We start from the raw sequence: 27,777 nt of genomic DNA on the forward strand, positions 1-27,777 counted from the left end.
TTGTTTAAATTTGCTTTAATTTTTATTTTTTAAAAAAATAATTAATCCCCCCCAACTAACATCAAATCTGGACAACTGGCCCGGTTCCGGGGGTATGGTGCCGCGATAAATACCTACGATTCGATCCTCAGTTATAGTGTGTTTGTAGGAATATAAATGAATCACGTCGCTTATGAGCTATTTGAAACTCGATTTGATAAAAATTCATTTGAGCTCGTTTAATGAGACTCGTTAAGATAAACAAATATTCGTTAAGCTCATTAATCTAATTTTTAAATTAAAAAAATAATAATTTTAATATTAAATTTATAATATTATATTTATTTATTAGAATAAAATTATAATTTTTAATAAAAATATTATAATTTTCTCTAAATATATAATTTAATTTTTAATGAATATTTAAATTTATAATTTATGTTTATTAAACTCATTTAGACTTGATAAAAATTCGAATAAGCTCACGAGTCATGAATATATTCAAATTCAAGAATTCAACTCAACTTAACTCCATTACACCCCTACGTATTTGTAAAAAAAATAATTTAAATTGGACACGCAATCAAAGGATGTTAGTCTCTTGAATTGTTTAGTAAAATCGGTCTCTTACAAAATATAAAATAAGACTGTATATAATAGACTCAATATAATCCCTAATATAATCCGACCCTTCCTCGGAATGCCTTTTAAAATGAGTAACTTTGAACAGAAGTAAATAGCATTGTCACTAATTAGTTGAAGCTCCATCACTATGATTGAACATAATTAACTAAGGATTATGATGAGATTTGCAATCAGAAGTATCAGTGATTTAACAGCTAATTTTGAATGTCGACTTTGAATGACAATGTCCATGCTTTTAGGAAGATATAGCTTCTGTTGGGATCACTTTAAAGTTCCTTTGCGACAACAACTTCTATAAATTCAGCATGTATCAGTGTAGCTTCAAGGAAGCGAACTTGGATGCAATGTCCATTGCTTCCTCAAGGCGGGAGGAATCGTTCCCCTAAAATTTTAAAGGTTGCCTTAATTTCCAAAAATTAATTCAGTTAGTTTAGTTTTCTAGCTACTTACCTGGCCCTGTGCGATACCGTTATTCCCGCCGCCTCCCTTCCCTTTGAGGGGCTTCATAACTTCATTTAGCCATTCAATCACAAGTCCATCCTTTGATCCATTGTCAGGCACACCGGCACAAACCACAGCTTTGTTTGATTCCGCATCAGTGCTGAATGCCATTGCGGCTAAACCCTACACAACAATGATGCAAAAACATTTTTGTATGAATCGATCAACTCGTGACTTGTTATAATGCAAAGAAACTAAGAAATTGTTACCTGTAGTTCTAAAACCTTCAGAACAGCTTCCCTCACTGCTGAAGTATCAAGTCCTACATCGACTTGTACGATACAAAATGTTTTTCCTCTTGAAGAGGCGGCATTTGCAACTTCTGTTGCTGTTTTGACCGCGTTCATGATGTTTTCCTCAGCGGTCTTCCTTTTTGCTTTTCTAACTCGATCCTGATAAGGCGCAGAAAGAGAGGATGAATTTAGGGAACAAGATAGTCTTTGATCTTTTTGTAATGTGGGATTTACCTCCAATTGCGAAACATCAGCTCTGAGATCTGCTTTTTTGGCTGCGGGAATCGCAGCTGCATCTATCTTACTTTTCAGGGATGCAACTTTCTACAAAAAAGTGAAAAGATAAATACAGAAATAGATACGGTCTTTCGAATCAACTAAATTAAGCATCAGGATTATTGCTTTAGGGCCTAACTGTGTACATTATCCTTTTATTCAGAATGTGAAAGAAGCATCAATCAATCAAGCTCATGAATAAAACCTTTATCAAAAAACTACTTCAAATAAAGAGAGAAGAATGATTTAGTTGATTTGTTACCCGGTGGTGGCACCTTATTCTATTGTCAGCACTGACTGGTATGATCCTAAATATTGCAGTATAATGATTCTTTGCTGACCTTACAATTTGTCATACCTGTTAGAATTTTAAAATCAAAATTTGAAATTGTTGGCGATGGGTTTTAGTCACCTATATGTGAGCTTTCGAAGCGGATACTCTACTAAGATGATATCATGTATGCCAACTTCCAAAACATTTGACAACCCACAATTATCAAATGTGAAGTATAAAAGAATTCCATACAAAGCTATCAGTTAATATTTCTATATCCCGTAACGCAGTTCCAATTATGTAGGAAAATAGAACCGGAAAAGGAACTCATGGAATGTGCATCGTGAACTTGTATTTGAAATATCCAGTAGTTGAGTACCTTCTCGAGCAAACTTCCTTCAGATTTGCATGCTTCATCTATTTCAGAAGCAAGAGAAGAAGCCAAGTCTAGTGCCTCGAATGCGCGAGCAGTTGTGACAGCTATAATTCTTCTGATTCCCTTAGCAATTCCCTCTTCGGACAGAAGCGCAAATGCTTTAGCATCTCGAGTGTTAGATATATGAGTCCCTGGCATAAACAAAATATTAGGTATCAAAAGTAAAACACAACCAAGGATGTCGAGAAGAAAGGACAAAAAATTTACCTCCACAAAATTCTGTGGAAATGGATAACCATTCTTGATTATCAGCATCTTGTAGCATGTCATCCACTTTATGGCCAATGGAGACAACCCTCACCGGGTCAGGATAGATCTGAGCGATTAGGATAGAGATTTAACAGAGACAGGGTTGAGTGATTGATGAAATCAAGAGTACACTTCATTATCAAAATAATAACTTTCGTACTTCTCCAAAAACAGCTCGCAACCCGTTTATACGTTTTGCTGCAGCAAGGGCTGCTTCACCTGCATATACTTCTATCTCATCTTTTATCTGCTGATTAACAATTGACTCGATTTTTCTCAACTCTTCGGGATGAACGGGTTTTCCTGTTCGCGTGTTGACTAGTAAATTACAAGTGCCAAGAAATCCAAAATGAACTCTATAAAACAGAGTTGAATATTACCGTGCGAAAAATCAAATCTTAATTTCTCGGGAAGCACTATTGAACCCTTTTGATCGACATGGTTCCCAAGCACTTCCTGAATCTCAGTCAAATCACGAGTAAGTCAAATCACGAGTAAGAGAATGGAGGAAAAACAATCGTGGAAGAAAAAAGAAAAAGATATTGAAATTGTTTTCCATACACGAAGAGCAAAATTAAGCATGTGAGTGCATGTATGGTTTGGAGCGATCAAGGTGCGTCTGTCGTAATCAACCTATTAACCGAACAAAAAAATTAAAAGAATTACGACATAAGAAAACATTAGTCTAGGATAGAAACAAAAAATCTATAATCTTTATCTGTTTTACCTTGCATGTTACTTTATCACCAGCCATCAATGTCTTAGCCCCTTCCGCAAAAGATCCAATATGGAGGACAAAGCCTCCATAGACTTGAACATTGTTTACGTGAAATGATCCAAATGATCCTTCAATCGATCCAGTATCATATATCTAGTAATATCAAATTGAAAGTGAGAAAACTATGCTTTCAACACATGGGGGAAACAAGATGAAGTCCTAATATGCTAAAATAACAAAGTATAAGCCATAAGTCTGCATTCGAGTATCTAGATCTGTGAATGTGTAATTGGGGTTTCAGTACATTGGAACAACTGTTAAGGTGTAACTTCTAAAATATATGCACATCCCTGAAATCAACTCGCTGCTGAAATCCATACTGGCATTATGTGACTGGAAATGCAACCGTCTCAAAGTTAATGCTCTAAGAAGTTTGTTACGGGAAGTGAATCATGATTTATGAAGGTTAACGAATATGTCACGTACCAGTAATGTACTTGAAGTCTATTAATGCCCATTGAAAGTTAAAACCCTGAATATAGTAAAAACCTATTGAATAGCAGAAGTCTTGTTATAACTATACAAGCTAGTATTAGCCCATATGTTACCAGTAAGCTACACAGAGAGTGCGAACTACCAAAAATTTAGAATAGGTTTAGATTAAATTTGTATCATTTCAATAAAAGAGTCTATTAAACCAGTTCAAATGCTAAGACAAGATGAAGAAAAGAATGATAAAACTGAACTAGAAACACTTTGATCAAGGAATAAAAACTTAAATTGTGCATAGCAAATTACCTGACCCCCTTGCTCGGCATAAAAACTTGTACTTTCCAAAACAATGCCAATGTCAACTTGATCAAGGGCTGAGTCTAAGAACTCAGTACCTGTGTATATAGCTTTAACCACACTTTCATGGTCCTGGTAAAAGAGAGACTCTATATTAAAATTCTGATCAATTTTGTGTATTTTTTGGCAGTAAGGACAAACTACACCAATCATAACACTGATCGATATCAACAAATTTGCTCAAGATGAAGGCAGCCTAAATCACAAATAAAATATTTGGAACCTAGCTGATGAAAGGGGAAACTTACCAGAACACAAGCACTAAAAATACTTGTATTTGTAGAATGCTGAATGCATTATAACCTACTATGAAGCAGCAGTGCATGAGGTTCTATATTACCATTCCGCTCAACTTATGTATTTCTTTGGCAGATAGAACAAATTTGACTACAACAATCATAACACTAAGCTGATATCAACAAACTTGCTCGAGATGGAGGCGAGCTAATTACAAATAAAATATCAGAATCTAGCTAATGAAAGGGGAAATTTTAGAGAACACAAGCACTAAACAGCTACTTACATATGTAGAATGCATCATAATCAGCTACGATATAGTAGTGCATGAGGTTGCTACAAATGTGTTGGAAAGGGTCACTTGGGTATGGTCAGAGAAGTTATTTACTTGAATTTGATGTCACAAGTCTCAATTAGACAACCTTATTGTAGAACCATGAAAGCTGGCCCTCTACTAACCCACACATTGGGGTATATCACAATAAATAGTAAGATTCAGGAGAAGAGAATTTTTAACTACATTCCCAGTGAGATCTACGTTCAAACCTGGTGCCATATATACTTGTAGCTATCATCTGTTGTCCCCACACCATTCTTATGCAACACAGAAATGGCATCAGCATCCATCACAATGGAATGACCAGCTATCTGGTAAGAACACGGAACAAACACAAAATAAGAAAAAGCATTATCATGGTAACAAAATTAATCCACCAAGTTTGACAGATGGAGCAGAAAATTAAGTCCTTTGTTTCCCAACAAATTTAGTGTACATCTATATATAAAACTACTGATTATCAACGAAAAAGTAGATAGAATTTTTTTAATCAATGAACAACTGAAATATGTTGAGTTAGAAGATTTTATTTTACACAAATATCCAATCACATCGATATAGTCGTTTAATATCTCTTTGCCTAAAAGGCTGAAGGCTGCGTTGTATATTTAAGAGCTTTCAAGAACACTTATCATCTCTCCTCTACACTCTTTTCCGCTGAACATCATGTGATATGGCTGTTAGGTTTTCTATCTAATGCATTATATTCCTGCACGCACCTTGCTGCGAGCACTTCTAGCCTTTTCCCTGGCTTCTTCCATAGCAATATTGAAACCTTCAACATCAACAGTCAGTCCTCTTTCTTCTGCCATCAGCTGTAAAATAAATATTCACAACGAAAAAAGAAACAAGTCCATATAAAATAGATATGCAACAACTGTATATTCATACACATGCATGGGCACGTGCTCACGAGAAAGAAACAATATCCCAGTAATGAAATTGTAAATTAACCTGAGTTAAATCCATGGGAAATCCGTAGGTGTCCCACAAAATAAATGCCTCCTGCCAAAGATTAAAATAAACTCATGTAAAGATTAAAATAAAAAAAAAAAGCTAAGAAAATTGTAAGCAATAAAATTTCTAAAGAAACAATATATGGAAAAGAAAAGATCGGAAAAAAAGTTTTAACTCACAAAATGGGATAAACATTAGAAGTAAAAATTGGAAATGTATCAGACTAATTGTAATCAAAAGATTAAAGTCAAGAATTAAAAGACATTGGAGAGAACTGGAATACATATCAATACAGATAGGAACCAGGAGAAAGCAAACATTGGAATACATATCAATACTTCCTTAAAAAGGAACGGTAAAAGAGAATAATAGTTTCTAGGTAACCTCTCAGACAAATATCATGGGCACCAAGTGAATCAAGATATACCACCTGCTCCTCACGACAATGCAAATAACATGCAAACACAAGAAAAGTGAGAATCTCAACATACTAAAATATCTTTAAAGATTCCATGAAGGCAAACTTGTCGATATACCAAAACAACTGAAAACTGAGTGACATCTACAAAGCTAAAAAGTTGCGAGGAATTTAGATATAGAAAAAACAAGAAATAATGCATTAGCCAATTCCCTCAATGTTGCATGAAACATTCAGCTAGATTAAATAAATTGCATTTTTTGTGAAAATATCGCATCTAAAATTTTCTAAATAACCAGCCATCAAACTTGCCTGCCCGGTTATTTTACTGCCTTGAACATCCAGCACAGCCTTCTTAAACTTCTCAATTCCCTGTGAAAACACAATCACACAAAAAATTGGGCAGCCATAAACAGAGTAACTGACCTTTTGCAATTCATGTTGTTGCCCTGCCTAAGAGTGTTGTTTGTTTGAAGCATATTATGCATTCAGATATTATGTAACAAAGTAAGCCTTTTTCCTTCAGCTATAACTAGTAACTTTCTTCATTTGGTATGTTCTGATAACATGTGGATTCCACCAGGGATTTCAAGATATAAATAAGTAGAGAGAGAAAAAAAAAAAGAGAATTGCACACCATGGCTTATCCAAGAAAATAAAAATAAAAATAAAAATGGCACGATTAAAAGTGAACAAGTGAGCAAATGCAAGTCTGTAACAACAGGTAGAGACAATGCTTAACGTGAGAATATGTAGGGAGAACCAATGAGTCAAATAACATGAAGTCTTACTAGGCAATGAATGGAAAGCAAAATATTCTAATATTTTAATTTTTAAACTAGAGTATATCAGACGTAGATAGAGAATCTAATATGTGGCATGAACCATAGCATTTGAAAGAAACAAAAGAACATTCCTAAATCTAAATCTTACAATGTTGCAGATAATATTAGAGGTATTGAACCATGAGAATGGAAGCATATGAGGAAAACCAGAATCACCTTCACTAGTGTCCTTCCAAAACTTGCTTCCTCTTCTGCAATTATTTCTTGTATCTTACATTCGTATTGTCTAAGCTCTGGGAATACATCACCCATCACTCCAACAACAACACCTACAAGACTAGATAGTGAAATAGTACTGTGATTAAACAGAAGAGATGCCATAGGAAGTCCAGTAATAAAAGAAAGAAGGAAGAGTAATTGGAAATAAAGACACAACACAAGCTCTGTTGTATCCCAAACTTTTAATTAAGATTTTTCTTGAATTATAGAGATTGATCAGAGTTTAGTGGTCAGGTTTGAGGCTGAATGAATTTAAATATAAGTTAAACTTTTTTTAGAGGCTAATTTTGGTGCTATAGTGAGATTCAATTTGAGGTTGTTAGCTTCTTTGAGGTTGTGGTCAAGTGGAGATCAAGTTGAGTTTTTGAACTCATGTAGGCTCGAATTAAAGTCAATTTGGTTTTGATGACTAAATGTGAAAATGTTTAATTCAATGGGAGACCTTAGTAGCTTTAGGGGTTTAAAGGAGGATTACCTTATTTAGGGAGGAAACAGCACCACGTCTTTGTTCTTCTAAACCCGCCTCTCATCCCCATCTCGATCTCTTGAGCAACTCTCTTACCTTGCTTTTCCTCTCTTGATCCCAATTCTTCCTCTTCAATTAGATCAGCCTGTAGCTCCTCCCTCTCCTCTCTTTGCGAGCTCATTTCTTCTCCCTATGTGCAGTACAGGCACCTCCCTCTCCTCTCTTTGCAAGCCCATTTCTTTGTTAGTAATTAACCCTAAGAGCCAATCATGAGATGATTAGGTCTTTTGGTTACTAATTGAGTTAGACTCAAATGAACCCACTCATTGGATTGAGTTCAATCCGAATTAGACACATTGGATTAATGGATTAGACTCAATGGGTTAGATTTATTGGATTATTGGATTAATGATTAATCCAATATAATAATCCAACCCATTAAGAGGAATACAAAGAGACAAAAAAATCTATTTATATTCATCCAAATGAATATAAATAGGTTTTTTGGTGAGATTTTTCATTAGATGAGATGGGTGTCTCTTGATCTTCCTCCTCCTTCTTCCTCCTCCTTCCATGGCCGAATTTTCTTCCATAGCCGAACCATACTTCTTGCTAGCACAAGAAGATGGTTCTTCTCCGAAGGTTTCGTTCGTGGGACGAACGAAGGATATGTTCGTGTGGATACCATAGAGGCGCGGACACTTGAACGCGCTGAGATCTGGATCCAAAGAAAAGGTTGCTGTCGGGATTGCGAAGGGCATGCAACAAAGGTATAATCCTATCATGTAGCTTAGCATAGATTAGTTTATAGAAATTGTTTCTTCCCTTTCGCATGGATCCGCTGGATAAGTGGATCTAGTATTTTCCGCTGCGTTTCCGCGTCTTCTGGTGTGCTAGATCCCAACAGTGGTATCAGAGCCACTTGCGAAGGAATATGCTAAGTTGTCATTAATTTTATATATGATATAGAATTGCATGATAGGTTTACTGTGATTTGCAAAATTATGGGTCTCGGCCAGATTGTGAATCTCGGTCAAACTATGAGTCTTGGCCCGATTTTATGTCTCGGCCAAATCCTAAGCCTTGACCGAAAGTTGGTGTGTGGCCAACAAGGTTTCGGCCAAGAAAGGTGTTTTGTTGTGAACAAAGCGAAGTTGGTGTGTGACCAACAAGGTCTCAGCTAGATGTTTTGTTTAGAATGAAACATAGTTGGTATTGTGGGAAGTAGGGTCTCGGATAAGGTAGCAACTCATAAAATGAGTATGCAAAATATTTTTTGCTTCGGGGGTGTGGTGCATGGTTATGGCCCTTTAACCCCAATGTGATTGGATGTGTGTAATGTTGTAATTCATAATACGGCCTGCGTGTCGTGCCTTCATCCCTTTTATTCTTGTTGTAATTAGATTACACTCGAATGTAACTCGAGTTTTTTAGATTTTGTAATGTACAAAATTAGAAGAAGTTAGTCTTCTGGAAGACGGGTAAAAAGGAAGGAAGGACAACAACACACAACAACCAAGGAAGCGCTTGGAGAAGCGACTTAGACCTAGGTTGACTTATCGCTCTTCTCATTGGCTTGAGAAGATCGTAGTTTATGGGGGTCATAACCTTGTCACGTTTAAACTTGTGTATATGTTGATATATGTCATGATATGCCATGATATATGTGATGCATGTGTAGCTATCGTAATTAGGTCATTTACATATGCCTGCCAGAGTTTGGTACTCATTACTACCTCGATCATCTGTAGTCAGGTTTGCCAAAGCAAAGTGGCTTGTTTTATCTTGGTAGAGTGCGACAGGACAATTGTGATGTCCGACTAACGACCTTTGGGTATGACTTAATTAAGTTACCTCAATTGGATTGAGAACTTAAAGGCATATCCCATAAGATGTAAATCATATTATACTAGTCTTGGACGATTAGCCAAAGCTAACTCAAGATGAATTATAATATGAATTTCATAAGATGGGAAAACGAACAAACAGTGTTGTTCACCTAAGGATACAAGAGTTACATAGGATGTAATTGGTGAACGTTGTCTACCTAAGTTATACAAATCTTAGGCGATTAGCCAAAGCTAACTCAAGAAAAGTATAATATGGATTTTGTCCAATTGGTACACGTTGCCTACCTATTTATACAAGTCTTGGGCGATTAGCCAAAGCTAACTCAAGATGAGGTATAATGTGGATCTTATCCCACTAGAATGTCTTTGCTTATGGGTATAGAACTAGTAGTGATTTCCTTCTATCAAGCTTTAGAATTTAGTGAGAGAATCATTTAATTAAATGCCTAATTAAATGGTCTGAATATGATACTTCTCTGCATTTTATTGTTGTAGACCACCATGTCATCTAGTAAGTAGAAGACACTATCTCTGCGATCTATCCTTGATAAGAATAAGCTCAATGGAGCTAATTTTTAAACTGGTATAGAAACATAAGAATAGTTCTCAAGAGAGAAAGAAAACTGTACGTCCTAGAGCAGCCTATTCCTGAAGTGCCCCTGCTACTGCCACTAGAGTTGATAGGGATGCTTACAAGCATCAAGATGATGCATTAGATGTATTAATTCTTATGCTCGCCACCATGAACTCTGAGCTTCAGAAGCAACATGAGAATATGGATGCTTATGATATGGTTGAACACCTTAGAAAACTATATCAAAGACAAGCAAGGCATGAGAGATTTGATATCTCTAAAGCATTGTTTCAATGCAAAATGCAAGACGGAAGTCCCGTAGGGAATATGTGCTCAAAATGATCGGGAATGTGGAGAATCTACAAAGGTTGGGATTCCCACTAGGCCAAGAATTGACCACTGATCTTATCTTGCAATCATTGCCCAATAGCTATAGTCAATTTGTCATGAACTGCAACATGAATGAAATTGATAAACCGCTGCCTAAGATGTTGAGCATGTTGAGAACTGCTGAACTCAACCTTAAGAAGGCAAAACCTAGTACCATTTTGATGGTGTCTAAGGGCAAAGGCAAGTGGAAGTCTAAAGGTAAGGGTAAGACCCAAGCTAAAAGAAAGGGCAAGACTCATGCACTGAAACCCAAAGGTGGGGTTGCTAAGGAAGGAACCTACTTCCACTGTGGTGAGACCGGACACTGGAAGATGAACTGTAAGGTATACCTAGAGGAACTGAAAAAAGGAAAAGAAGTGAGACTTCTGCCTCAGGTATATATGTTATAGAAATCAATCTATCTATTTCTTCTTCATGGGTATTAGATACCGGATGTGCGTCTAACATTTGTACGAATGTGCAGGGGCTGAGAAATAGTAGAGTGTTGACAAAGGGCGAAGTGGACCTACGAGTAGGCAATGGTGCAAGAGTTACTGTTGTCGCTGTAGGAACATATTCCTTATCTTTGCCCATTGGGCTTGTTTTAGAACTTAAAGAGTGCTGCTATATGCCTACCTTGACCAAGAACATTATCTCTGTTTCTTGTTTGGACAAGAAAGGTTTTTCATTTGTAATAAAGGACAAATGTTGTTCCGTTTATTTCAATGAAATGTTTTATTGTAGTGCATATCCTGTGAATGTACTCTATGTTCTAGACTTTGGCAACCCAATCTATAACATAAATATCAAATGGTTCAAGTCTAATGATTTGAATCAAACATATCTCTGGCATTCTCACTTAGTTCACAAAATGAGAGTTGTATATCCCAACTCCATAAGGATGGATTTTGGACTCATTTGATTTTGAATCATATGAGGCATGCAAATCTTGTCTTCGAGGCAAGATGACAAAGACTCCATTCAGTGGACACCGCGAAAGGGCTAATGATCTTTTAGGACTCATACATACTGATGTATGTGACCCTTTTAGAGTAGTAGTTTTTACTGATAATTTAGAGTAGCAGCTATGTGTTTCTGATGAGACACAAGTCAGAATCCTTTGAAAAGTTCAAAGAATTCAAGAATGAAGTACAAAATCAACTTGGTAAGAGTATTAAGATGCTTCGATTAGATCGAGGTGGGAAATACCTTAGCCAAGAGTTTCATGACCATCTCATTGAGTGTGGGATCATATCTCAACTCACTCCACCTGGAATATCACTATAGAATGGTGTATCAGAAAGGAGGAATCGTACTTTATTAGATGTGGTACGATCGATGATGAGTCATACAGATCTTCCTACTTTCTTCTGGGAACATACTCTAGAGACAGTTGCTTTCACACTTAACCGAGTTCCATCTAAGGCTATCATAAAGACACCATATGTGATATGGATAGGGAAGAGCCCCAAGATGTTTTTTATGAAGATTTGGGATTATAAGGCTTACGTTCGACGACTAGTCTCAGATAAACTAGGACTCAAATTGGACAAGTGCTATTTTATAGGATATTCCAAGGAAACAAAGGGATATTACTTCTATAATCCCACACATGGCAAGGTGTTTGTTGCCAGAACTGGTGTGTTTCTAGAAAGGGAATTTATTTCTAGAAAAACTAGTGGGAGTGAAGTCGATCTTGAAGAAGTTCAAGATACTAGCACTGACACCTTGATGGAAATTGAACAGGTACCACTAGATGTTGTGGATCAGGATTTTGTTACACCACAAGAAGTTGTGGAGCAGCAACCTGTTCAAGTAGCACATGCTCTACGCAGATCTGATAGGATTCGTCGTCAACCTGAGAGATATTCATTTCTCTTGTCTGACCACGGTGATGTAGAGCTTATCGGTCTTGATGAGCCTACATCTTATCAGGAAGCTGTACAGGGCCCAGATTATGAGAAATGGCTAGAGGCCATGAGATCCAAGATGGAATCCATGTACACTAACCAAGTATGGACTTTGGTTGATCCACCTGAAGGGATTAAACTCATTGGGTGTAAGTGGGTCTTCAAGGTGAAGACTGACATGGATGGTCATATGCATACCTATAAAGGTAGATTGGTGGCTAAAGGATTCAAGCAGATTCATGGTATAGACTATGATGAAACATTTTCACCAGTTGCGATACTCAAGTCCATTAGGATCATGCTTGCTATTGCTGCTTACTATGATTATGAGATCTGGCAGATGGATGTCAAAATCGCATTTCTTAATGGAAATCTACTCGAGGATGTGTACATGACACAACCTGAGGTTTTGTAGATCCAGAGCATGCTGGAAAGGTTTGTAAGTTGCAAAGATCCATTTATGGATTGAAGCAAGCTTCTAGAAGCTGGAATCTTCGATTCGATGATGCAATCAAAACGTTTGGTTTCATTAAGAATGAAGATGAACTTTGTGTCTACAAGAAGGTTAGTGGGAGCACAATCATTTTTCTCATATTGTATGTAGATGACATACATCTCATTAGAAATAATATCCCTACTCTTCAGTTAGTGAAGACTTGGCTTGGGAATTGTTTCTCAATGAAGGACTTAGGTGAAGCAGTCTATATTTTGGGCATCAAAATCTATAGAGATAGATCCAAGAGATGGCTTGTTCTAAGCTAGAGTACATATATTGACAAGGTACTTAAAAGTTTCGCCATGCTTTGTACTCGCCCAGATGTCTCGTATGCGTTAAACATAATGAGCAGATGCCAGTCAGATCCAGGTGAAGGTCACTGGATAGCAGTAAAGAATATTCTTAAGTACTTGAGAATGACTCAAGATTATTTCTTGATCTTTGGAGGCGATGAAGAGCTGTTGTTGTAAAGGGTTACAGTGGTGCAAGCTTCCAAAATTGACAAGGACGTTTCTAGATCGCAGTTAGGGCATGTATTGTACTTAAATGGTGGTCTTGGGTATTGGATACTACAACAATTTCATCTCATTAGAGAGATCCTCGATATATGAGATATGAGGATATGCAGATAACCAAACAATGCTAACATTACAGATCCTTTGACCAAGGCTTTGGTACCAAGAAAGCATGATGGTCACACTAGGTCAATGGATATGAGATATTTTAGTGATTGACGCTAGTGATATAAGGAGATTGTTAGTGTAAGCCCTAAGAGGCAATCAAGAGTTGATTGACTTAGGACATTTTGTATCATATTTCATCATTTCATTAGAAGGCAAAGGTTATGGTTATTATATTTACTTCAGTTCAGTGCCAAATGAATAAATATAATAATGTCCTTGGGTGGTAGGTTCTTATCTACAATAATCAATTGGTTGAATTGATAGTGAGATATTGTAGAGAACACTACTCTTAACTATTCCTAGTCGAGCATTAACATACAAGGACAATATTAATGCGTTAAGACTAGCATGTAGGTCAACGGATGATTTGATCTCACAAGTCATGGATATGAGATATCAGGTTGACACATGTGTATATATTAGAGAATATATACTGAATTGACCCGCTATGAGATGTTTCATGGATCGTTATATGAGTGTCATAAACATTCTCATGTGACTATTGGTATGAATAGTCCTTAGACCTGAAGTCACTACGGTTCCCTACATAAGGAGTTGTGTACTTTGGTATCGTCAAACGTCACCCGTAACAGGGTGGACTATAAAGTCGATCACTGGGTATGCAATAAATTATGCGGAGGGATGTGAGTAATGTAAATGGGATCTATCCCTTTCATATAACCGTTGTTAATATATATATATATTAACAACAACGAAGGTAAAGGACGATGATTATCATGTTGATTTTTACAAAATTAAAAAATTTAATAATAGTATAACAGAAGGTTCACCCTAACCTTAAATGTTTGCCTAAGGTTAATGGAATTGAACTTTTCATCAACTTAAAACAAGGGTTGTTGGCGGTCTACTCGCAAGAACTCTTCCTCTCGAACTAAGGGACTCTTCTAAAGACAAAAGTCAACTTGAAGATATCTCTTTCGTACCGAGGGAAGAAGCTACCCTTTCCAATATTTAGCTCAAAGCTTTAGGGTCAAATTCAATCTGAAATAAGTTAATTTAATATATGACTTTTTCAATGTCCATTTCTTATTCATATATTGCATATTACACATTATAAAATTTACTAATTAGCACAGATGCCGAAAAAATCAGACTCATAAAAACCTATATATATGTTGTTGTGGTTATAACTCGATTGGCTTTGAATACTTCCAACTACGTCATGGGCTTAAGGATGCTTTTTCATACCGAGGTCACTAGCTAGGCTACGTTCAAGGATGGATTCAAGAATTAAAAGTGCAATCGACATTTGGGGTTTGGAAGGGCTGGGCTAAATAAGAAGTGGACTCCATCGTCACGCTAGTACCACATGTTCTAAACCCAAAGGTCCAACCAAGTCAAGTCACTCTAAGGCGAGTCAATTTGAGTTGATTTACTTTAGCCTGAGGGATTCCATGTTGAGTTAATTAGTTCAGCTAGCTGAGTAAGAGTTAAGTCATTCTAAGTTCTGCAAATTTGAGTCCCTACGCTCTTGACGATTGCTCTTAGATAAATGTGGCCTCCCATTTCACCTACTTTGGCAAAATTTAAAAACTATCTTATGTCGTCATTCTAAGTTATATTTAGATGTGGTCTCCCATGTGGTCTCTTGCAGACCGAAACAAATATTATTTTTTATTATATAATTAATATGTACACAAAAACAGAAGAAAAGTATCAATAAAATATAGTAAGTTTTTTTTGTTTTTCTTTTTAAAAGCATTACTGAAATTTTCACGTATTCTATACATAATTATAATGAGAGGATATTTAGAGAGGATATTTTTCTTAATATCTATCAATCTCAATATTCCCTATTGAAAGGTGATATTTTAGAGATATTTGAAATCACCGATAATTTTTTTAAAAAAATAATAATAAACAAAGCAACTTTCTAATTATGGATGCTCTTAGAAGGAAAGTATGGCGAAAGATCAGTGCCAGACAATTAAATTGTCATATACAGCCTCATAATTATATATAAATCTATCTAGCCATCTTCCGGCCTTCTGAGACAATTTCACCTTTGTTAACGCTCTCTTCTGAGACAACAATTTCACCTTTGTTCCTCGCTCTCTTTGTTGGTTCCTTAAAACCTGTAACAATCAAATAATACAAAATAAAATTGACTTAACTGTTGACAAATTAAGCATGTAGATTTGATCTCCCGGCGACTATAAACCCCCCGGCTTGAAGACCGTCGAGCGGCGACGTTAAACTCAAGAGTCGGACCGGCGACTATAAACACCCTGGTTTGAAGACCGTCGAGCGGCGACGTTAAACTCAAGAGTCGGATCGGTGACTATAAACCCCCCGGCTTGAAGACCGTCGAGCGGCGACGTTAAGCTCTAGAGTCGGACCGGCGACTATAAACCCCCCGGCCTGAAGATCGTCGAGCGGCGACGTTAAACTCTAGAGTCAGAACGGTTTATAGTCGTCGGTCTGACTCTAGAGCTTAACGTCGCCGCCCGACGGTTTATAGTCGCCAATCCGACTCTAGAGTTTAACGTCGCCGCTCGACGGTCTTCAGGCCGGGGGGTTTATAGTCGCCGGTCCGACTCTAGAGTTTAACGTCGCCGCTCGACGGTTTATAGTCGCCGGTCCGACTCTAGAGTTTAACGTCGCCGCTCGACGGTCTTCAAGCCGGGGTGTTTATAGTCGTCGGTCCGACTCTTGAGTTTAACGTCGCCGCTCGACGGCCTTCAAGCCGGGGGGTTTATAGTCGCCGGGGGATCAAATCTACACGCTTAATTTGTCAACAGTTAAGTCAATTTTATTTTGTATTGTTTGATTGCTACAGGTTTTCAGGAACCAACAAAGAGAGCGAGGAACAAAGGTGAAATTGTTGTCTCAGAAGAGAGCGTTAACAAAGGTGAAATTGTCTCAGAAGGCCGGAAGATGGCTAGATAGATTTATATATAATTATGAGGCTGTATATGACAATTTAATTGTCTGGCACTGATCTTTCGCCATACTTTCCTTCTAAGAGCATCCATAATTAGAAAGTTGCTTTGTTTATTATTTTTTTTTTAAAAAATTTATCGGTGATTTCAAATATCTCTAAAATATCACCTTTCAATAGGGAATATTGAAATTGATAGATATTAAGAAAAATATCCTCTCTAAATATCCTCTCATTATAATTATGTGTAAAATACGTGAAAATTTCAGTAATGCTTTTAAAAAGAAAAACAAAAAAAACTTACTATATTTTATTGATACTTTTCTTCTGTTTTTGTGTACATATTAATTATATAATAAAAAATAATATTTGTTTCGGTCTGCAAGAGACCACATGGGAGGCCACATCTAAATATAACTTAGAATGACGACATAAGATAGTTTTTAAATTTTGCCAAAGTAGGTGAAATGGGAGGCCACATTTATCTAAGAGCAATCGTCAAGAGCGTAGGGACTCAAATTTGCAGAACTTAGAATGACTTAACTCTTACTCAGCTAGCTGAACTAATTAACTCAACATGGAATCCCTCAGGCTAAAGTAAATCAACTCAAATTGACTCGCCTTAGAGTGACTTGACTTGGTTGGTTGTAGTCTTACCTAGACCTAACCATGATTCCAAATCTGGTCGATCGACTTTTAATTTTAACCGCCCAAGCTAGTGACCTCGGTATGAAAAAGCATCCTTAAGCCCATGACGTAATTGGAAGTATTCAAAGTCAATCGAGTTATAACCACAACAACTTATATATAGGTTTTTATGAGTCTGATTTTTTCGACATCTGTGCTAATTAGTAAATTTTATAATGTGTAATATGCAATATATGAATAAGAAATGGACATTGAAAAAGTCATATATATTAAATTAACTCATTTTAGATCGAATTTGACCCTAAAGCTTTGAGCTAAATATTGGAAAGGGTAGCTTCTTCCCTCGGTACGAAAGAGATATCTTCGAGTTGACTTTTGTCTTTAGAAGAGTCCCTTAGTTCAAGAGGAAGAGCTCTTGCGAGTAGACCGCCAACAACCCTTGTTTTAAGTTCATGAAAAGTTCAATTCCATTAACCTTAGGCAAACATTTATGGTTAGGGTGAACCTTCTGTTATATATATATATATATATTATTATTAAATTTTTTAATTTTGTAAAAATCAATATGATAATCATCGTCCTTTACCTTCGTTGTTGTTAATATATATATATTAACAACGGTCTTCAAGCCGAGGGGTCAAATCTACACGCTTAATTTGACCGGATATATATATTAACAACGGTCAAGCGACCTTCACTCCGCATGAAATTTCCGTTAGTTTTTCAGTGATTGACGCTGGTAAGCGCATGCCATTGTTTTCTCCCTGTCCTTAGGATCAAGGTTTGTTGATCATCGGCCCTAGATGCTGGGCCTCAGTCTATCTGCGCGACGCTGTCCCGTTCGGGGGATTTATAGTCGCCGATCCGACCCTAGAGTTTAACGTCGCTGCTCAACGGTCATCAGGCCGAGGGGTTTATAGTCGTTGGTCCGACTCTAGAGTTTAACGTCGTCGCTCGACGGTCTTCAAGCCAGGGGGTTTATAGTCGCCAGTCCAACTCTAGAGTTTAACGTCGCCGCTCGACGGTCTTCAAACCGGGGGGTTTATAGTCGCCGGTCTGACTCTAGAGTTTAACGTCGCCGCTCGACGGTCTTCAGGCCGAGGGGTTTATAGTCGAACGGTCCGACTCTAGAGTTTAACGTCGCCACTCAATGGTCTTCAGGCCGGGGGGTTTATAGTCGCCGGTTCGACTCTAGAGTTTAACGTCGCCGCTCGACGGTCTTCATGCAGGGGGGTTTATAGTCGCCGGTCCGACTCTAGAGTTTAATGTCGCCGCTCGACGGTCTTCATGCCGGGGGGTTTATTGTCGCCGGTTCGACTCTAGAGTTTAACGTCGCCGCTCGACGGTCTTCATGCCGAGGGGTTTATTGTCGCCGGTCCGACTCTAGAGTTTAACGTCGCCGCTCGACGGTCTTCAGGCCGGGGGGTTTATAGTCGCCGGTCCGACTCTCCAGCTTCTCTTTCTGGCTTGCTTCCAGGTCGGATGCTATGAAAGTCGTGGCCCCCGGTCGGGCAGGGTGGATCTGTACCTCCTCCTTTTCTTCATAAACTAGAGAAGGTGGCTTTTCGGTTATAGTGTTTACCTCGATTCGTGGCACTTTCCGAGCGGATTTAGCCTCGGCTCGGACCATCTCTACATAGTATCGCCGAGCGGAAAGCTGATCTCCTCGGACCTCCACAACTTGGTCTTCCACCGGGAACTTGATCTTCTGGCAGAAGGTGGAGACGACCGCTCGGAACTCGTGGAGAGCCGGTCGCCCCAGGATAACATTGTACGTAGAGGGAGCGTCGACCACGATGAAGTTGGCGGTTCGCGTTCTTCTAAGTGGCTCCTCCCCCGGCGAGATAGCCAGCCGGACCTATCCGACTGGCAAAACTTCGTTACCGATGAACCCGTAGAGGGGGGTTGTCATCAGCAGCAACTCGGCTCGGTCGATTTGCAAATGATCGAAGGCCTTCCGGAAGATTATGTTGACCGAGCTGCCTGTATCAATAAAGATGCAGTGAATAGTGTAGTTAGCTATTACCGCTCGGATGATGAGGGCGTCATCATGCGGGACTTCGATTCCTTCGAGGTCCCTAGGCCCAAAGCTGATCTCGGGCCCATTCGCCTGCTCTTGACTGCAGCCCACCGTATGGATCGTAAGCTGCCTTGCATGCGCCTTCCTCGCCCTGTTGGAATCTCCTCCGGTCGGCCCTCCAGCGATAATGTTGATTTCACCCCTCAACGCATTGCCTCTATTCTCCTCCTCCCGAGCGGATGGTCGGGGTCGTTCATGCGATGCCCGAGGAATGACCCTGTGCTGCTGGTTATGTTGCCGCTCGGGAGATCTCCTTTCTGTACTCCGGGCAAGACTTTGGTGTTGATGTCGTTGATTCGGCGAAGGTGATCAACGGCGATAGCTCCTCGGCGTAGGATGAGCGATTGGGGGGAGGCTCCGACAGTCGCGGGTGTTGTGAGTTGCTGACTGATGGAGCGAGCAAAACATGGGAGTTCATACCTTCCCTTTAGGCTTGGGTCGATCGGCTGCCACCTGTTGGACGGCATGCAGCCTTGTGTGCTGATTGTTAGGATCGATGGTCGCGGCTAGAGAGGGGGGGTGTGAATAGCTGACCCCAAATCTTCGTTTCTTTCTACAAGTTGACGTTAGCGCAGCGGAAAATAAAACAAAGAAACAAAGACAAGAAGATCAAACCTCAACACGCAGCGATGTAACGAGGTTCGGAGATGAAACTCCTATCTTCGGCGTGTCCGTAAGGTGGACGAAGCCTATCAATCCGTCGGTGGATGAGTCCCCGGAAAACCGGCTAATAAGAACACTCCTTCTGGGTGGAGAAACCTCGCCACAGAAACTTCTTGCAACAGCAAGAAAGGTGTACAAAAATACAGCACAAAACAGAAGACAATATGAATGTACAAAACAAAGATTGCCTACTGTTCTTGTCGACTGGAATCCGAAGCAACAACTTCAGGAAACTCACAGCAGCAGCTGATCAGTCGAGGAAAGCTCACCCGAAGCTTCAAGAAGGAGCTCACACGAAGCTCAGAGCTCAGCAAAGCTCGATCGCAGTCAGGAGTAGGAAGAAGAAGAAGCTAGAAGCCCTTGAACTCCTTTTATAACTCCGTCACTTCAACCTGCGAAAGAAACGAAGAAGACTAGCCGTTGTGAGCCAACGGCTGAGGGGGACCGATCGAGCTTCCTCGATCGGTCAGGAAGACTGATCGGTCCCGGGACCGATCGAGCTTCCTGATCGGTCCAGGACCGATCAGCATGTTCCTTCCTTTTCTCCCGAACTTCTTGCCTTCGATCGTTGTTTCTGACGGTGCGGACCGATCGATAACACTCGATGAGCTCTTGTTTGGTTCTTGATCGGTCGCACCGATCCGGATACCGATGTATCCCGGATCGATCCACTAATCGATCCGTAACTTGGTTTTACCCAAGCCAAGTCCCAAACCTTCCAAACCAACATCCGGTCAACCTCGACTGTTGGTACATCATGCTAGCATCCGGTCACTCCCTCGACCGCTAGAATTCCCCACCAAGTGTCCAATCCCTTCGACCCACTTGGTCTTTCCAACACCGGATGTCCGATCACCCTTGATCCATCCGGATTTTTCCCCCGGCTTCACTCACGGGACTTTCACCTAGCTTCACTCACTAGGACTTTTACCGGCTTCACTCACCGGGGTTTTCCATCTGCCCGGCTTCACTCACCAGGGTTTTCCCTTTCACCTAGCTTCACTCACTAGGATTTTCACCGCTTCACTCACCAGATTTCCATCTGCTACTTCACTCACCAGGGACTTTCACTTGCTTCACTCACCGGGACTTTCACTACCAACCGGCTTCACTCACCGGGACTTTCACTTTCACCTAGCTTCACTCACCGGAATTTCCATCTGCCTGGCTTCACTCACCGGGATTTTCCGACTACCCGGCTTCACTCACCGTGACTTTCCATCCGCCTGCATCTAGAGAACGCAGCTGAGCCCTCTCTGACCTAGTCCGAAGAACGAGCTACCGAGCCCTCTCCGTCTTTCACTTCCGGTCCAAAGAACGAGCTACCGAGCCCTCTCTGACCTAGTCCGGAGAACGAGCTACCGAGCCCTCTCCGACTTCCACTTGCCAAGTTCCCATACTTGGACTTCTCCGTGCCAAGTCTCCATACTTGGACTTTCTCCCGTGCCAAGCTCCCTGCTTGGACTTTTCCCGTGTCAAGCTCCCTGCTTGGACTTTTCCGTGTCAAGTCAACTCACCTCGGGTCAACCAGGTCAACCTTGACCAAGGGTTGCACCCACAACCTCCCAAGTTTCTGTTCTTGTCAAACATCAAGATACAACTTGAGTCAGGTCAACTCGAGTCAGGTCAACCAGGTTGCACCAACAATCTCCCATCATGTTCTCGTCAAACATCAAAATACAACTCGAGTCAGGTCAACTCGAGTCGGGTCAACCAGGTCAACCTTGACCTAAGGTTGCACCAACACTGATGAGGACGGGTTGCTTCTGCCCGTGGGTCCTCTCGGTGGTTGGTGAGTAGTGGGTGGCTTCCGCTCGGCTGAGGATGGTGGCTCGGAGGGTATTTCTTTTTTCCTTGCCATCTGAGCTTCCTCCACATTGATGTACTCGTTGGCTTTGTTCAGCATGTGGTCGTAGCTGCGAGGCGGCTTTCGGATAAGCGATCGGAAGAACTCACCGTCCATAAGCCCCTGTGTGAACGCGTTCATCATAGTTTCCAAGATGACCGTCGGGATGTCCATGGCCACCTGATTGAAGCGTTGGATGTAAGCTCGGAGCGACTCCCTCGATCCTTGCTTGATGGCAAATAGACTGACGCTGATTTTCTAATAGCGTCTGCTGCTTGCGAAGTGGTGGAGAAAGGCCATGCGGAACTTTTTGAAGCTTGTTATTGATCCGTTTGGCAGCCTCCGGAACCACCGTTGCGCCGACCCAAAAAGGGTGGTGAGGAACACTTGGCACTTCACCCCATCTATATATTGATGTAAAATGACGGTGTTGTCGAACTTACCCAGATGGTCGTCCGGGTCAGTGGTCCCATTGTATTCCCCGATCGCCGAGGGCGCGTAATGCCTTGGTAGTGGGTCACGTAGGATGGCCTCGGAGAACTGCCGATTGATTCGCTTGGGGGACGAATCTGTCCGGGGCGCCTTACCCTTCCTTGCGTCACGGATGGGCGCCTCGTCAGACGAAGAGCCCCGGTCGAGGTTGGCTTGCGCGACTTCTGACGGCGTTTGGAATAAAGCCCGATGGAACGGTATCGGGGCGGGCGGAGCTTCCACCTGAGTGCCGGTCGGACCTTTGTTCTGGCCCATATTGAGAGCTGCTTCGGTCGGTCGTCTAGTTCCGCCCGACCGTCTGATGCCGACGTTGCCTGTTGCGCTATCCGATCAGCTTGAGCCTTTTGCTGTTGCTCGACTATCTTGGCCGCCCACGCTTGGATGAGCGCGTCTAGTTCTTCGGGAGAGAGTGTCACCGTGAGTTGGCGTCCAGCTTCTTCCATCGTCTTTGCTCAGACTCAGGTGTGTTCCCACAGACGGCGCCAATTTGATCCTGTCCGAGCGCTAAGTCGATGGACGCTGGGACGTGGTGCTCTCCGCTGTCTTCGACTGGTGATGTGGTTCTCCGGCGGACCTGCAAAGAAGCCGAGCCGGGAGGGGTTTCCCGGCGACGACCCTCCGACGCTCAAGTCAGGCAGCGAAGAAGAAGAAGAACAAGGCAACGTTACTGTGGCTACAGTGATGAGAATTGCATACCTCCGTTGAAATCTGGGGGTCCTTATATAGGACCCCGGGGAGATGTGGGCACGCTTCTCGATGTGTGCACGTTTCACTAAACATACCTCAGTAGGGTTGTGTCAGAAAAGCATGTCTGACGTCATTCCGCAATCGTCCGATCATATCTCTGACGTGACAGTGGAAACTTCCACTGTACGATACTCTGTCCGCTCCGGCCGCCAACCGTGCTGTTTGTCGGCGGCAGGTGTCTCGAGGATGATGTTACCAGCTGTCCCTTTTGTCCTTTTGCGCCACTTGCCTGTTCCTGGGCCGAGCGGACCAGCCGCTCGGCGCTCATGGCCTCCGGGAATGCTCCGGTACCGGGCGGGGCAGCCCTACTCCTGTGCTCGGATGGGATTGAGCCTTATTGTCCTGTGGCTCGGCCGAGAGGCATGTCCACTCGGCCCAGAGACTATTTTACCTTGAGCATCGGAAACCCGACCCCTGGTCGGGCTGTCTTTCGTCCGGCCTTGGAGACCCATGGCCGGCTGTTTGGTCGGCCGGATGCTTGGTTGGCCCACCAGTCCGCTCGGCGTGATCTCTGTCCGCTCGGCCCGACCTTAGGGTTGACCCTCTTGACCATTGACCTCCACGTGTCGTTGACCTCCCGCCAACGAGGGTCCCCCGTCCTTACCGCCGGATCATAATACATGATTTAGTCATGTTATATCAGATGTGAATCTTCCGTATGGCAAAAAGTATTACATGGAAGTATGGAATCTTGAGCAAAAATGAACAAAAACCAAACTTACCCACTAAAAAATCCTTCTTGTGCTTTCAAAACTTCTCTACCATAACGAACAGCTCTCCGGAGAATTCGTCTAAGAACATATTCCCTCCCTTCATTACCTAAAAGTCAACATACACATAAGATTACTGTAGATATTTATGAAAATGGATGAATCAACAGTTAAACGACAAAAGTAGATGTTTTAAAAATGGTTGTTGCCTATGAGTCCATAGGTTACAGGGCAAGAACCAAGTCTCCTTGATGATGATTTCCACTAGCATTGTCAATTATTTATGCAGTGAAGACATACAATATATTGGAAAAAGGAAATGAGATGCATTGTGTTTTCCACACAATAAAATATTTCCACAAACTAAGGAAGAGTTACAGATATGTACAATACTTGTTTCAATAATTGTTGTGCAAATGAATCAAACATGAATGTGCAAGCAGTGATCTCTTCATGCAACAAAGATGGTCCGAATGAAGAATAAATTAGAAATTTTAGTATCACAATGCATCAAAAATACAAAGAGCAACAGATGACACAGAGCTAGAATCATTAACTGGTTCAGTCTTATTTATCATGGTGATCTGAATTAAGTGTATCCAATTAAATGCAAACTGCAGAAAGAAAAGGAGGAAACTCTTCCAGTAATTTACCAGGACGTGAACCATCAGCAATAGCAAAAGAAAGAGTTCTAATGTGATCAGCAACTACTCTGTACGCCATATCAACTTTGTCCTGATCATCTGCCCCAATTTTACCCGAGTAAGGCTGAGCCCCTGTTAACTGCCAAAATTGACATTTAAGTTTCTTGTTAAAAACAAAAATATATATCATGGACTTGCAAACTAAGATAATTGAAAAATTACTTGTCGAATAGCATCAAATATGGGCAAGAATACATCAGTATCATAGTTGCTCATTTTATTCTGAAGAATTGAAGTCAATCTTTCAAAACCCATCCCTGTATCAACATGTTTGGCGGGTAAAGGCCTTAAACTGCCATCAGTTTCCCTATTGAACTGCAACATAATTGCAAATTATGAACTGTTTGGGAAAAGGGTCAACGAGGCATGAAGATTCAAGCAAAAGAGGAAAAAATATCAAATGCCACACCTGAATAAATACAAGATTCCATATCTCAATGCAAGTAGGATCATCATTGTTGACTAACGAAGCCGCATCACGATTGCCAAGGCGATCAAAATGAATTTCTGTGCATGGTCCACAAGGGCCAGTATCACCCATCTCCCAGAAATTGTCCTGTTGAACAACACTCCTACATGATGCTAAAAGACAAGATGAGGTCCTATTATGATTACCTCAAGTGGCCATCCTTATGTAGTTAGGGATGGTACAGTATAACAAAGGCAAAATGAATCTTTAAATGGATTGAATAACGTTCATGTTACAATGCAAAGGTACTTTTGATTGGATGACAACCCAATCCTTACAGAGTATCTTATGAGTCATGAGATCACTTAGCATTCCAGTTATCCTACCTTGCAGCCAAAAGGCAGGACTCGCCCAGGTGCCAAAAATTTTAGCCATATATCTTGAGCTTCAGTATCTGGTGGCAGGCCTAACTTCTCATCCCCACCAAAATAAGTTGCATAGATCCTGTCTTTAGGCAGTTTATACACCTGTAGATCAATAAATAAGTAGCTACTATAAGCTATATAAATGCCCTTAACACAATTGACATTTTCTCAGAACATGTTATACTACTCATGTAGTTCAGTTATCCTGACTATTCACAAAATAAGTTGCATCCCTACTGACTTGTTACAAAGGAATTGTAAATATACTGATCACCACAAATCATAATTTCAATTCACTGGTTTGTAGGGGAAAAAAACTTCTTAAGCTAAATAATTAAGCAAATAATATCCAAACTAGAAAGAAGACTCCGGAGCGGTCAGAAACACCTCACCCAACAGCAACAGAACTCTTCAGAACACATTAAAAGATGGAACCTTTCTTTCTGTGCTGTGGAGCACATGTGAGAAGAGTTCTAGGAAGAAAACGAGGTAAGGAGACCGAAGAAGATATGATTTAGGAGTGATTGCGGTCTTCGGACCTGAGTGAGAAGCTCCCATGCCCAAGTGATGGCCTCGACCTTAAAGTAATCACCAAAGGACCAGTTTCCCAGCATCTCGAAGAACGTATGGTGGTACGTGTCCTTCCCAACATCGTCGAGGTCGTTATGCTTACCCCCGGCGCGGATGCACTTCTGGGTGTTGCACGCCCGCTTGAGCCGCCCAAGCGGCGTCCCGGGGTTCACGGTCCCGAGAAAAATCGGCTTGAACTGGTTCATCCCCGCGTTGGCGAAGAGGAGTGTCGGGTCGTCGAGTGGAACCACGGGGCTCGACCCCCACTCGACGTGCTCCTTGCTCTCGAAGAACCGGATGAAGGTTTCCCTCACCTTACTCGCTGGCCACTCGACCGGAGTCGCATCGTCGGCCATCTTCGCCGCAGGCTCGGATTCGCACCGGCGGCTGAGAAGGCAGAAACCTAACCCTGCCGGCGAATGGCGGAGAAAACGATGACCAGAAACGGCCACGGAAGGAATTTATAGAGGGAAGGGAGGAGATAGGGAGCAGCTTGCGACCGTTGGGGACGCTACGAGGTGGACGGCCAAGATATACTTATCGGTGGAATCAACCATTCTTGACCGTTGGATCTAATGATTCCTAACGCTACCTGCTTCATCTTCTTCCCGAAACCCCATAAAATGGCGTCACTGTGTCGGCGTGTAACAAGGCGTTTCGTATCGAAGATAACGTAAACGTTTTCCGTTTTAACATCCATATATCGTTTCCATATATCAATGACTTCTTTATTAATTAAATGATTCCAACTTAAATTAAAGAAATATTTTTGGTGATGACTTAATTAAGCAAAATATTCTACTTACAAAAATAAAAAATTAATTTACTTAAATAATTTAGATTATATCAAGAATCTATATATTCTTTGGTGTGACATGTGCCATTAGAGGAGAATATGCTTGATTAGATTTTATTAATAAATTTATTGATTTTTTAAATATATAGAATAGATTTTTGATAACTAAATGAAAACTAAATGTTCAAATGGGATTTTAAAAAACACGCGCAGCAATAATTTTGTTAAAACATTATTCTTGAACCATTTTGGCATTTTATTTTATTGGAGCCTTAATTTTACATGAGAACTTTTCCCAAATCAAAATTTTTTCTGATAAATAAATCGTATATTAATAAATAAGTTTGGTGTACAATTTAGTAGGAATTATTTATAATTTATTAATATTTATAATTTATTAAATTAAATATATGAGAGTGATATATATAAACTCTATTTAAATTGACTTAACACAATAATTAAATTTTATCTCATGAGATGAGATGAAGTTAGAAATATATATCTCATTATATTATGATCTATATTTAAATAATTAAATCTTTCTTTCAATATGTATATTTATCACGTTTCTAATTATTTCACAATTCTAATAAAAAATAATTAATTTTGAGAATAAGAGCATACAATAGGAGGATTTTAAAGAGATTGTAAAATGAAAAACTAAAAAAAAAAAGTTCTAATAATTATGGATACAAAATTTGAGGTTTTTAATTTAAAAGCGGTAGTTAAATTTTAAATATGTCCTTTCATTTCAAAATTAATAATACGGTGGGACCATTAATCAATGATGTATAAAAAAAAATAAATGTAGAATCCATAATAAAATTATAGGGAGGTTTTTTTTTTATAAGAGAATGGTAAATTTTTATATTTTTACATGACATTAAGGTAACATTGATTACCAAAAAGCTCATAAAGTTTAATTATTGGAGATGTCTTAATGGGGCCAAATTGAAATTGGAAGCTAATTAGCTAAGGACCCCGGGGCAATGGTACAATGACCAGACATCTTAGTATCAAGTTATTGTTAGATAAAATAATATGTTGTTTGGAGACTTAGCTGAATTTAAAATTACACAAAATTTAAATTCAACTTACAATAGAGATGACTTTAGCGGATAATCTCAGGCTGCCAGCAAGGGCTGATTTCTGCCAAGTGATGAAGGCAGTCTACACAGTGTTACAGAATGGGTTAATCGGTCGAGCAACACGAGCGGGCGTAGTAGATCAGAAATACCGACCGGGCAGAAAGGTTAACCGAGCG

At 40.3% G+C, this 27,777-nt stretch overlaps 1 protein-coding gene across 4 annotated transcripts; it reads right to left on the reverse strand.

Moving 5' to 3' along the window:
* Positions 1-550: 550 nt before the first annotated feature.
* On the reverse strand, positions 551-26,160 carry LOC122035830 (alanine--tRNA ligase-like). Of its 4 annotated transcripts, none has more exons than XM_042594960.1 (22): positions 25,687-26,159; positions 25,109-25,249; positions 24,723-24,869; positions 24,476-24,628; positions 24,263-24,392; positions 23,622-23,718; positions 7,111-7,231; positions 6,422-6,481; positions 5,689-5,739; positions 5,454-5,549; positions 4,944-5,045; positions 4,110-4,232; positions 3,321-3,464; positions 3,155-3,226; positions 2,974-3,049; positions 2,754-2,896; positions 2,552-2,660; positions 2,288-2,475; positions 1,593-1,682; positions 1,335-1,517; positions 1,075-1,248; positions 551-1,006 (listed from the first exon to the last, which is right to left on the reverse strand). In XM_042594960.1, the coding sequence occupies exons 1-22, from the start codon at positions 26,071-26,073 to the stop codon at positions 935-937; spliced, it is 2,859 nt and encodes a 952-aa protein (XP_042450894.1). In that variant the 5' UTR covers positions 26,074-26,159; the 3' UTR covers positions 551-934. The 4 variants fall into 4 exon arrangements, with proteins under 4 accessions (XP_042450894.1, XP_042450895.1, XP_042450893.1 ...); XM_042594961.1 differs by having other exon boundaries at positions 24,723-24,895; positions 25,687-25,824; XM_042594959.1 differs by having other exon boundaries at positions 1,335-1,682; positions 25,687-26,160.
* Between the last annotated feature and the right edge of the window lie 1,617 nt (positions 26,161-27,777).

Source organism: Zingiber officinale, unplaced genomic scaffold (assembly GCF_018446385.1).
Source record: "Zingiber officinale cultivar Zhangliang unplaced genomic scaffold, Zo_v1.1 ctg117, whole genome shotgun sequence".
Taxonomy (NCBI): domain Eukaryota; kingdom Viridiplantae; phylum Streptophyta; class Magnoliopsida; order Zingiberales; family Zingiberaceae; genus Zingiber; species Zingiber officinale.